The sequence below is a fragment of the Salpingoeca rosetta genome, assembly GCF_000188695.1.
Source record: "Salpingoeca rosetta unplaced genomic scaffold supercont1.14, whole genome shotgun sequence".
In the NCBI taxonomy this organism is placed as follows: domain Eukaryota; class Choanoflagellata; order Craspedida; family Salpingoecidae; genus Salpingoeca; species Salpingoeca rosetta.
Genome location: NW_004754920.1, coordinates 956,018 through 967,224, shown reverse-complemented (window position 1 = coordinate 967,224; position 11,207 = coordinate 956,018). Strand labels below are relative to the sequence as shown.

The 11,207-nt window shown below is 58.8% G+C and overlaps 4 protein-coding genes across 4 annotated transcripts; 1 reads left to right on the top strand and 3 right to left on the bottom strand.

Annotated features, from left to right (window-relative positions):
* Positions 1-76: 76 nt before the first annotated feature.
* Positions 77-1,547, bottom strand: PTSG_12427 (uncharacterized protein). The gene is made up of 2 exons (XM_004993142.1): positions 1,117-1,547; positions 77-767 (listed from the first exon to the last, which is right to left on the bottom strand). Exons 1-2 carry the CDS (start codon positions 1,532-1,534, stop codon positions 205-207), a joined length of 981 nt encoding a protein of 326 aa, XP_004993199.1. The 5' UTR covers positions 1,535-1,547; the 3' UTR covers positions 77-204.
* Positions 1,548-1,665: 118 nt separating this feature from the next.
* Positions 1,666-3,329, bottom strand: PTSG_12426 (uncharacterized protein). Its single transcript, XM_004993141.1, has 3 exons — positions 2,935-3,329; positions 2,593-2,737; positions 1,666-2,311 (listed from the first exon to the last, which is right to left on the bottom strand). The coding sequence occupies exons 1-3, from the start codon at positions 3,018-3,020 to the stop codon at positions 2,036-2,038; spliced, it is 507 nt and encodes a 168-aa protein (XP_004993198.1). The 5' UTR covers positions 3,021-3,329; the 3' UTR covers positions 1,666-2,035.
* PTSG_06306 (uncharacterized protein) lies at positions 3,317-6,613 on the top strand. Its single transcript, XM_004993140.1, has 9 exons — positions 3,317-3,675; positions 3,947-4,014; positions 4,199-4,275; positions 4,450-4,889; positions 5,141-5,188; positions 5,358-5,475; positions 5,710-5,791; positions 5,970-6,106; positions 6,294-6,613. The coding sequence occupies exons 1-9, from the start codon at positions 3,423-3,425 to the stop codon at positions 6,358-6,360; spliced, it is 1,290 nt and encodes a 429-aa protein (XP_004993197.1). The 5' UTR covers positions 3,317-3,422; the 3' UTR covers positions 6,361-6,613.
* Positions 6,614-6,810: 197 nt separating this feature from the next.
* Positions 6,811-11,200, bottom strand: PTSG_06305 (ADAM-17 protein; the record flags this gene model as incomplete). The annotated part of the gene is made up of 2 exons (XM_004993139.1): positions 11,051-11,200; positions 6,811-10,668 (listed from the first exon to the last, which is right to left on the bottom strand). Exon 2 carries the CDS (start codon positions 10,591-10,593, stop codon positions 6,811-6,813), a length of 3,783 nt encoding a protein of 1,260 aa, XP_004993196.1. The 5' UTR covers positions 10,594-10,668; positions 11,051-11,200.
* Positions 11,201-11,207: the final 7 nt, after the last annotated feature.

The following is an 11,207-nucleotide window of genomic DNA, read 5'->3' as shown; positions in this document are numbered from 1 at the left end:
GTGTGTGTGTGTGTGTGTGTGTGATGCGTGAGCTGCTTGCTTGTTTGTTGTCTTCTTTCTCTCGCATGTCCTGCCCCGCTTATTCTTCATGTTGTCCATAGCATTCGCTTGCTGTTGTGGTGTATTGATGTGACCATAATGAACCCGAACTGTCATGTGTTGGATTGCGCAGTCACGCCCATGATGCCAGGCGAAGAAGCCGTGTCACAACGCAGCATGGTTTGCGGAAGTGGGTAATGTCTGGTGCTGATAGAGCTGGAACACGTGGCGTGTGTGCGCAGTTGTGTTTGCATCGCAGAACGACTCCACTGCCCGCCGTTGTCGGTGTTGTTGAATGACGCGGAGGCGGGCTTGGCGTGGAGGTAGCGGCTGGTGCACAGCGGAAGGCGGCAGCGGTTCCGTGCCGCACCACGTGTTGTCGTCGACGAGGTCGAGGTGGAAGTGTGCTGCGCCCCACGTGTTGTGGCCGTGCAAGAGTCGGAAGTACCAATCCGGATGGTTGTCGCAAATATGGACCGTTCCCACCTCACGCACATCGCGCAGGAAGAGCGAGTCTTCCTGTCGTGCCAGTTGAGGATAGCGAAGCTCCTTCGTGGCTGGCGTTGCTCGAAGCATGAGCGTTCCCATGATGCCGGGCCGCATGCGTTTGAGGAATGTCGAGTTCTGGTGCAGGGCCACCTGCCACTGTCGCTCCAGCACGCATCCGAGCGCATGCGCCTGTGTCATGCAATGGTACTGCGACTGCAGCGCATGCTTTGGGCGCCAGTCTGCTTATCCGGTGAGAAGTGGAAGAGAAGGCAAGCAGGGAGAAGGGAGGAGGGGCGGGGGCGTGAGTGGGTGATGCTAATGACTCGAGAACTCGAGGAGGTCAGCCGGGAACAAAATTCCATTGCAAGCACGCACGGATACAGCGACATGCACTGTTGCAGACACATAGACATACAGACACACACATAGACAGACAGACAGACAGATAGACATACATACACACACACACGGACGCACGTACGCACACACAGACACAGACACAGACACAGACACAGACACAGACACAGACACAGACACACACACACACACACACACACACACACACACACACACACACAAGAGGCTGACCGTCATCGTCCCACTGCACCCAAGTGGCGTTGGTGGGAACGGCGCTGATGCCCATGTTGCGCAGGGTGCCAAGTTTCAGGTCAGCTGACGCGCGAATCTCGTGTTGGCACGGGTGTGGGTTGAGGGTGAAGTTGCCCGTGTTGACGATGATCAGGACCTTAGAAGGGTACGTCTGGTTGTGGAATGCGTCGGCGGCCAGCTGTGCCAGTGCTTCGCGATGCACGTCCTTGCCTGTGATCATGATGCCAAAGATGGTCTCGCTGCCACCGTGCTCCACAGCGTGTGGCGCTGTCGCCCTCGCACATTCCCTCGACACGTGCGCTTGCTCACTCGTCGCCAACACACTCCTCCCACTTTCAACCAGCAGGGAGAGCACCACCAACAACATAAACACAGCACCACAATGCAAGTCCATCATCGTTGTTGCAGCGGCAAAATTCACTACACCCAGGTTGGGTTGTACACTTGGGAGTTTCGCGCACTGTCATCACATTCACATGTCACGCCCACTTCCAGACGTGTCTCACGTATGCCAACCCAAGAGTCTCCCCTCCCACCTCTATGTCTGCTTCTCACAGTGACACGTGATCGGTTGGTGCACAAGGGTTGGGATGATGATTGACGTTCATAACAACGTGAAATCACATTATGAAGATGAAGATGAAGATGATGACGATAAGCGAAAGCAAACGCATGTGCAGGAGCAGCAGGAAGAACAGCAGCGACAGGTTCGCCAACACCAGGACAACCGCCCCCACAACGACAGAGACGATGCATGCTGTTCGTGAGCCTGCAGGGTGTTGTCCATTTGCTGAGGAGGTGGTGATGGTGGTGGCATGACGCTGGCTTGCGGTGGTGAAGGAGGGGTCACTATCAGGACGTCGAGTGGTTGTGCTGATGATGTGGTGGTCGTTGCAGTTCACTGCTCATCCTGGGGGCGGACGATAACGAGGGGCTTGGTGAGGTGGTGGCTCAGCCACGTGCTGACGCTGCCGAGGACGGCGCGGGTGATGGCACCACGGCCGCGGCAGCCAACGACAACGGCGTCTGCGTTGATCTTGTCGGCAAGCTCGCTGATGCACATGCGCGGGTCACCGGCAAGCAGGTGCTGCTCGTGTTTGATATGGGGCTCCTCACCAACGCAGCGCACAACAGCGTCGCGCAGCACAGCCTCGGCCTTTGCTCGCAGGGCCTCCTGTGTACGTTTGATTTGGGCAAGGTGAGAAGAGGAGGAGAGGCGTGTGAGTTTGGTGTGTGTGTGTGCGTGTGTGGGGGGGGGGGTTGGTTGGTTGTGGATTGCACCCAGTGTCGTCAAGTGCGCCACAAGAGCCGAGACGAGAGACGCTTCGCATGCACGCATGCACGCGTGCGTGTGTGTGCGTGTGTGTGTGTGTGTGTGCTAAGCAGCGAACAAGAGCACACCTCACACCTCACACTCATGCATACAGACACATCGCTCGTTTGCGTTGTGCACACCTGGTCCTTTTGTGATGGGGAGAAGACGATGCCGTCCTCGAGATCAACAAACTCCTCCATGGGCGTGTAGCAGTAGACGAGGTGGAGGATGTCGGCCTCACCACAGAGGTTCTCGATGGCCCAGTCCATGGCCGCGTCGCCGTACCTATGAGGAGGAGGAGGAGGAGGATTGGGGAGGGAGAGGGAGGGAGGTGAGCGTGAGTTGACAGTGAGTGGAAGGAGATCATGGCGACGAAGACTCTACGATCGAACACACATAGACACACAGGTACACAGACCACACACACACAGACACGCACACAACACATAGAAACACACACACACACATGCACATGCACGTACTTGCTGCCATCGACGGCGACGAGGATGTTCTTGGGGCGAGCCCAGATGCTGAGGAGATCCTCCTTGGTCTTGCGTGGAGTCGTCATCGTGTTGGTGGTGGTGCTGGTCGGGAGGTTGGATTGATGTACGTCGTCTGACACGAAAGAACGTCAGTGTGTGTGTGCTCTCAAACAAGCAGCTCACAGAAGTCAGGTGCGTCAAGAAGGTAGGTGTGAATGGATGGTGTGGTGTGAATGTGAATGGCAGCAACCAACCGGGTAGAGAGAGAGAGAGAGCGTGCGAGCGATCAAGGTTTGCGAAGAAGAAGCAAAGAAATGAACATCAAGCAACATGCAAGCAGCGCAAGAAGCAAAGCAAGCCAGCCAGTGCACAAACAAACAAACAACGCAGCAGCAAGCAAGCAAGCAAGCAAGCAAGAAGGAGGAGACGAAATTCGCTGCCCTGACGCAAGACAACCCGGACCGTTGCAGAAGCAACAGTGCGCGGTCATGGGTGGTGTGTTCTCGGCGATTGGAGCAGCCGGCAACAAGGCAGAGGAGGCAGAGGTGGGTGGAGAGGACGCATCCGCGCAGACCCCTGTGAAGGAGCAGGAAGGGGCTGCACAGCGAGAAGCGGAGGCTGTGAAGCAGCAAGACTTGTCCACGTGGATCAAGGGCCATCACCGAAGGCTACGAAAGCGGGTGCAGAACCCATCACCAGAAACGCTGAAGAAGGCGGAGCGCACGGCCAAACAACTTGGAGGTGAGCTGTACGTGTGTGCACATGCGTGTTTATGTGTGTGTGTGTGTGCGTGTGTGTGCCTGTGTGTGAGAGTGTGAGAGTGTGAGAGGGGTGTGACTGTGTGTGTGCGACTGTGTGTGTGTGTGTACATGTGTGTGTGTGTGTTTGTGTGTGTGTGTGTGACTGAGTGCGTGTGTGTGTGCACATGTGTGTGTGTGTGCGGTGCAATCGTGGTGCCGGTGATGGTTGACGGGTTGACGGTACAGCTTGCTTGCGTGCTGTGCACCGCTAGTATCCCTGGAGCAAGCGCTGGCCGAGCACATCTGGAAGGACCACCTCAGCGACGCTACTGCACTTGAGGTGCGCACGCGTGAGCCAATGCGCATGCGCTTGTCTGTGTTCGTGTGTGTGCATACGTTTTAATGCTCGCAGTGTCCGCGTATGTGTGTGTGTGCTTAAGTTTGTTTGTGTGTCGTTGCAGTGTGCCAAGATGCCACCAGCTTCACCCTGACTGAACCCGTTCGGTGCCACACTCTGCACGTAGACATATGCACAGGCCATGAGAACTCTGGCAACTTCATTCTGGAAACGCGATGATGCAGCAGACAGCAGGATCAACTGGTACGTTCGCACGCATGTGCACCAGTGAGTGAGTGAGTGAGGAAGTGGGCCCAACTGTCTGTACATTCATGCGACCCCGGCATTGCTCTTGTTCGTCTCTGCGTTCAGGACCACTGCCCATGTGGTTCATGATGACACGATGCTCTCGCCCCTACATCCCTATGCTTGCCACAGGTGCCTGAAGATGATGCGCAATTACTTTGAGGGCGGCGGCCGCTCTGCAGCTGTGGCGAAAGACGCCCGCAGGCGTACACACAAGCAAGCAGCAACACCAGCAACACCAGCAACAGCAGAGGCAGGAGAGACAGCAAAGAGGCGGAGAGGGCACAATGCTCACGGCTCAGGCGATGTGTACAGTGGCAATGGCGAGCTTGCGTTCAAGCGAGCGAGGCGTGCCGCTGGTCAAAGTGAAGACGATGCACCTACAGCAACAGCCCCGCACTCAGCGACGTCTTCTCCGACGGCATCGCAAGCATCATCGACGCGTGACGACGACCGTGGTGTGCCGACAACGTTGACTGATGTGCATCTGCTGGACGTCGGGTCTTCCTTCAATGCGTTTCGACGCCACAACCTCCACGTGGATGCCATCGATATTGCCCCAGCAGCAGACGGTTGGTTGTTTTCGCCCTGTGCTGGTTGTGTCGTGTTGTGTTGTGCGTGTGTGTGCTGGGTGTGTCGCGTTTTGTGTGTGTGTGTGTGTGCTGTGTGTGCTGTGTGTGTGTATGTGTGTGTGTGTGTGTGTTTATGTGTGTGTGTATGTGTGTGTGTGTGTGCGCGCGTGTGAGCGAGGTTTGGGGTTCGGCTTGCATTCACGAGGACGGCTGCACAAGTGCTTACACACCACTTGCATTCCATGCTTCAGGCGTGATCCGGTGTGATTTCCTCAACGCTCCCATCGTCTCCATCACGGGTGCGCATGTGCGTGTGCGTACATGTTTGTGGGCGAATGACCTAAAGGCAGGGCCTGCTGCCGTTGTTTTGCGGCTTGTCGATACCATTTCCCGTTCCTGTGAACACTCACACTGCAGGTGCTCGCGTGTGTGGACTGTGCATGCATGCATGCATGCATGTGGCGACAGAACACACAGCGTCTTCACCATCTTCATCGTCGTCATTTCAGCTTGTGGAAGGATCTTATGACGTGGTGGTGTTCAACTTTCTCCTCTCATACATCCCAACGCCAGCGCTCAGATACAGGTGTGGTGCATAGTGTGTGTGTATGCGTGTGTGTATACGTGTATGTGTATGTGTATGTGTGTGTATGTGTGTGTGCTTTGTGTGTGTATTGCGCGCGCGTGTGTATGTGTATGTATGTGTGATATGTGCGTGCGTGTGCGTTTCATGAGCAGTGGGTTCGGTCACATGCTCAAAACACAACACCTTTCACCATATTGGCACGTGCTGTTGCCGTGATCATGCGGTGTCAATTAGGTGCTGCGAGCGGGCGCGGCGGTGTCTGAAGAGAAATGGGCTGCTGCTCATTACAACGCCAGACTCAAACCATGTCGCAAAGGTGAGGGTGGTGAGCAAGGCGTCGTGCACACCATCACAGGGCAGACATACGAGCAAACTGGCCACACACACACACACACACACACACACACACACACACACACACACACACACACACACACACACACACACACGTGCACACACACGTGCACACACACATACACACATGTCCACAACAGGGGTCCAAGTGGATGCGGGAGTGGCGCACGTCTGTGGAGTCGATTGGTTTCCGGCGCTGGCGATACGAGAAGCTCAAATTCTTCCACGGAATTGCGTTTCGCGCCGTCGCGGACGAGGACGCGGTGGAACCAACAAGGTGCTGTTGCGTGCAGTACATGCGCGTGTGTGTTGTGTAGTGTGTAGCGTGTATGGTGTGCGCGCGTGTTTGCCTTTGCTTCATCGACATCATTGACTTCGAGCAATGGTACACGTGTGAGCCACCAAACACTCACCACGCCTTGTCTCACCGTTATCCCTTGCTTCTCCCTCCATGAAAATCACAGCCTCTCACGCAATGAGCTGATGGCGCTGATGGCCAGGCCCAGTGATCCCATTTTCGAAGACAAGTAGCAGCACAGAAACACAAGGGTGTGTGTATGTGTGTGTGTGTGTGTGCGTGTGTTTGTGTGCATGCGTGCGCACTTTATTTTTCTCCGCAGGTCATTTTCGGTCTTGTGAGTGGTGCATTGCACCCGTTCCCCGCCCACTCCCAGTCACAGCTGAAATAGGCTCGTCACCAGCAATAGGAAGTCGTCGTCTTCTTCGCCATCTTGTTGTATGTATCATATTCTCGTCATGAGCAAACAAGCAAGAGCAAAGGCACGGATGGAATTCATAAAACAAGCAACAAGAAGCAAACATAACCACATTACACACACACACACACACACACAGAGCATCTTCAGACATCTTCTGTATCACTGCCACCACCACCACCGCCACAGCCACCATCCCACCTCGAACCCAGCCCCCCCCCCTTGCACCGCCACCTACGCATCAACACATCACGGCACACGTGCATCAGTCAAAGACGAGGTCACGGCCCTTCGACGACTCCTGGATCACGTGCCGCCTCGGCTCACGATCATCCATTCGCCGTGTTGGCCGGTGCCCAAGCTGCTGCTGCTGCTGCTGCTGTCGGTGGCCTGGGCTGCTGGCGCTACTGCTACCGCTGGTGGCCGGACCACGAGCGACGATGCGGCGCGGTTGGTTTGGCAGTGCCCGCCCCGTGTTGGGGCTGTGCTGCTGCACGGGCTCACGAACACCGGGGTTGTACCGCGGATACGCCTGCTGCTGCTGCTGCTGTTGTTGTTGATGTGGTGATCGCACACCACTTCCACCGCTGCTGGCGCCGCTGCGTGTCTGTGGGGGCTGATGCGCACGTGCACGCATGCCCGCGCCCTGTGGCGTGCGCTGCGTGGGGCGGTGTTGGCCCTGCTGCTGCTGTGGGCGGCGGCCTGCTGATGACGCCAGCGACGACGGCGCTGTTGGTCGCCTGCTCTCGTCCAGCGCCGTCACAGCCGTGTATGGCGGCGGGTTGGACGGCAAGTTGCGGCGGGTGGACGGTGGACGCGCGCCAATTACCCGCTGGCCCGATGTCGCCCGCCGTGCAAGCTCCTGCCGCTGGGCGCTCTGGTGCTGCAGTCGCGCCTGCTGCTGCTGCTGGCGGCGCTGCATCTGCTCTCGTTGCCGCTGCTGCTGCTGCTGAAGTTGATGTTGCTGCTGTTGTTGCTGCTGGCGGCTGGGTTGTGGCTTGTCGTGGGCAGCAAGGGCCTGCGCCCGCTTCTCAGGATAGCGCTTCTGCTGCTGCTGCTGTTGTTGTTGGCGTGCACGCTGGCGCTGCTGCTGAGGTTGCTGCTGAGGTTGTTGCTCGCGTGCTCTTGCCACCTTAGCACCACGCCTCTTCCGCTCACCGTTGCCTTGTTCACTGCTGCCGCTGCCGCTGCCGCTGCCATTGCGACGGCGATCGCCACCGTCGCGAGTGCTGGCAGCACGGGCGCCACGCCGCCTCTCACCACCGCCACTGGAGCCAGCCAGCCCGTTGGAGGGTGCAGGGCCACCACGACCATCGCGGCGTGGGCGTGGGCCCCTTGCTGCTGCAGACGTATCTTTACTGCGGCGGCGGCGGCCCGCTGTGCCAACAGCTCCGCCCTGGCGCGGATGTTTCTTCCGCTTCATCGTGCTTGCTGTGCGGCGCGTGCCGTATGCGGCGTTGAGTTCGCGCTGCTTGTGGTCGTACCGCTTGATCAGACACACGGCCGGGATCCACAGCAGCAGCGCCACAATCATCACCGCGCCCACAATGTTGTTGCGCGCCCACAGCTTGAGGCTGTCCAGCGAGAAGTTGTCCGGGTCCCAGAAGCGCGCAATCCCCGACGCAGCGCGCTCGCACTGGCCCTGGCGGTTACACTGCCCAGAGCTGCACGGCGTGCCGGGTGGCAGGTCGAGCACATGCAGGCAGTCGTTGACGTCTGGCTCCGTGCACGGCTGGAGAATCGGGTTGTCCTCGTATCGGGTGTTGGCGGCGTCGTTGGGGTCGTCCGCATAGCACTGCGGGTCGGAGACGCGCGCCTGCGTCACCACGGACATGGCCGGCACGCACCCGTCAAAGTCCTGGAAGGGGCAGCCGCAGTTGCTGCCACCGCTGCAGTCGGCATCCGGGTTGTGCTCGCAGCACATGCTGCACTCGTCAGAGCCCGTGCACGTACACTGCGTTGCGCCAAAGCGCTCGCAGAACGTGATGCAGCGCTTGTCTGGGTCGGCCACTTCCTGGCAGCGCCCACCGTTGCTGCACGGCTCACCGGCAGCCTTTGGCGGCGGCGGGTCCTGGCACTCACCACCCACGCACATGCCCACGCCCCTGCAGAGCGGGTCAAGGTCAAAGGGCTCGTAGCACTGGTGCGTGTTGTCGGCATAGAAGCTGCAGGTGGCGGAGTCGCAGCAGATGTTGTTGAGGGCGGTGCACTGCGTGGCCTGCCCGTTTGGCCGCTTCAGCTCGCACGCGCTGTTGCAGCACTGGTCCTGCTCGCCACCTGCATCGCACTCCTCCGACGTGTCGCCGGTGGGGTCCGTCTCCACCTTTCCGTTCCCACACACGCCGGCCGGCTGCGGCGCAAAGCACGTGCCCTTCACGCGCAACACGGCCGCAATCAGCTCGCGCGAGCACGGCGAGAAGTGCTGGTTGTTGTCCTGTGAACCATCGACGGCCACAGCAAACATGAGGTACTTGCCGCCGTTGAGTTCGTCGGGTGCACACACGGGATCCTCCGGGTCGTCGTGTGACGAGCCCCAGTTGTGGCCGACCTCGTGCGACGTGACCAGCGAGGTGGTGGCAAAGGGCACGTTCTCGCCAAAGTTGATGTTGGAGGTGAGCCCCGTGTTGAGCCACTGGGAGCGGGAGGAGTGGCAGATGCCGCCGGCGCGGTTTGCGTCTGGGCTGCCCACCCACGCCAGGCCCAGCGTGCCGCCCGTGAAATCAACGCGCGTAAACAGGTGGGCAACGCAGCTGCTGGAGAAGTCAATGGTGGACGAAAAGTCCGACAGCATCTCCGTGACAGACGTCGTGCTGACAAAGTTGTCGAGGCGGATGGTCACCTCGTGCACAAACAGGCTGAGGCCAGACGGGATGTCGCCCGCAAACACGGTGGAGGAGAAGATGTCATCGGCAATGGCAAAGTGCTGCAGCATCGACTGCGTGGTGTCTGCGCGCTCGTTGTTGTGGAAGGCGTGGAAGCGGGCATCTGCCACCACAGACACAAGGCACGTGTTGTCTGTCTCCGAGGGGCGGGCGCGGCGAGCACGCACGTGCGCCTGCTGCTCCCCATACAGCTGCGGGAACTCATACTCGTTATTCCCGTGTGCATGATGATCGTGTTGGTCGTCGTGGTCATTGTGGTCGTGGTCGTGGTCGTGGTGGTCAGGTGCAGCTTGGTCACCATCACCGCCAGCACTGCCAGCGCCACTGCTGCTGTTGTTCAGGTCTGCAAAGTATTTCCTGCGCTCCTTCGCGGTCATGCGCGAGATGGTGTCCTGGTGCTTGGTGTGGTGGTGGTCGGCGCCACAGAAGCTGTGCCCGGTGGCGTTGAGCCCGCGCCGCCAGTCCCCCGTGCGCACGTCTGCTGCACGGTACACAATCATGTCGATGCTGCTGTCGTTTGGATAGTGGTGCAGGCTGCGCTCAACGAAGAAGGTGTTGTTGTGCACGTGCATGAAGCCCGCGAGCACGCCGTCGCGGATGTACAGGTTGGCGTGAGAGTTGGCCTCGTCGCTCATGTCGTGGCCAACGAGGTAGTTCTCCGCATCCACGCGGAAGGGCGTGACCTTGCCGTTTTCGTCAATGATTCTGGCGCGAATGCCGTGCGCAAACATGCGGTGGTTCTTGACGAGCCGCAGGTCGAACACCCGGCCGTGGGCGGAGAAGCGCACCTCGTGGTGCTCCGAGGTGGGCTCAGCCTTGCCAAACAGCTCCTCCTCAAAGGTGGACCGGCGACGACGCCGCTGCACATGCACGTGAGAAACGTCGCTCGCGCTCAGCACTTCATGGTAGCGCAGCGCCCCTGCGAGGTGCGGCGCAGCCTCCCGTGGAACGCGTGCCGCGCGAGGCGACAGCCGGGGCGTGTTTGCGGACGCGGCTGTGTCGTTGTTGTTGTCATTGTCGTTGAAGGTGTTGGCGTCAGCGATCGGGCCAGCATCAGGCGCTGCTGCGACTGTTGTTGTCGTGGTGGTGATGATGGCGGGAATTAGCAACACCGCTGCTGCGCAGACGAGCAATGCGCCCGTGCGGGCGCGTGTTGGGCGAGGCATCGTTCACCAAACAAGCACGGCTGCTGCTGCTGCTGCTACTGCTGCTGCTATAGACGTTGTTTGCTTACGATTTCTCTGTGTATGTGTGTGAGCGAGTCAGTGTGTGTGTGTGTGTGAGTGTGTGAGTGTGTGAGTGTGTGAGTGTGTGAGTGAGTTGGTGTGAAGCAGGGTGTAGACGGGGAGAAGGGGTTGGTGGTGGGGGTTGTGGCGCAGCGCGTGTGACACAGTTTGGGTGTTTGTTTGTTTGTTTGTAGTTGTTGAGAGGAGGAGGGGCGACGTGAGGCCGTGGATGTGTGACGTGCCAGCGGGCTTGTTCGGATCGCACGAACCACAACCACACGGAGAGCACGAGCGAGTGTCTGTGTGTGTGTAGGGGGGAGAAGAGAGCGGGAGGAACGAGGAAGAGTATCAATGCGTGGCCACAATGAATGGACGGAGAGGGAAGCAAATGTCATACCGAGATGTTTGGTCAATGTGTAGACCGCCACCAGCAGCTTCTTGTCTGGCTGGTGCCTTGGTTGTGGCGTTGTGCTTAGCAGCTTGTCAATCGTGTGGTTCGTGGGCGCTGATGGTGTGTATGCGCTGCGGTGCAGGCTGGAATTTGTCGTTGCGGA

What these genes read in the sequence shown, in the direction of transcription:
- PTSG_12427 (XM_004993142.1), bottom strand. Translation starts at nt 1,534, where the DNA reads ATGATGGACTTGCATTGTGGTGCTGTGTTTATGTTGTTGGTGGTGCTC. An exon ending in GGTGCAGTGGGACGATGACG is followed by an intron (nt 768 to 1,116) that starts GTCAGCCTCTTG and finishes CCGGATAAGCAG; the next exon opens with ACTGGCGCCCAAAGCATGCG.
- PTSG_12426 (XM_004993141.1), bottom strand. Translation starts at nt 3,020, where the DNA reads ATGACGACTCCACGCAAGACCAAGGAGGATCTCCTCAGCATCTGGGCT. An exon ending in GTCGCCGTCGATGGCAGCAA is followed by an intron (nt 2,738 to 2,934) that starts GTACGTGCATGT and finishes TCCTCCTCATAG; the next exon opens with GTACGGCGACGCGGCCATGG. An exon ending in CCCCATCACAAAAGGACCAG is followed by an intron (nt 2,312 to 2,592) that starts GTGTGCACAACG and finishes AAACGTACACAG; the next exon opens with GAGGCCCTGCGAGCAAAGGC.
- PTSG_06306 (XM_004993140.1), top strand. Translation starts at nt 3,423, where the DNA reads ATGGGTGGTGTGTTCTCGGCGATTGGAGCAGCCGGCAACAAGGCAGAG. An exon ending in CACGGCCAAACAACTTGGAG is followed by an intron (nt 3,676 to 3,946) that starts GTGAGCTGTACG and finishes GTGCACCGCTAG; the next exon opens with TATCCCTGGAGCAAGCGCTG. An exon ending in TCCCATCGTCTCCATCACGG is followed by an intron (nt 5,189 to 5,357) that starts GTGCGCATGTGC and finishes ATGTGGCGACAG; the next exon opens with AACACACAGCGTCTTCACCA.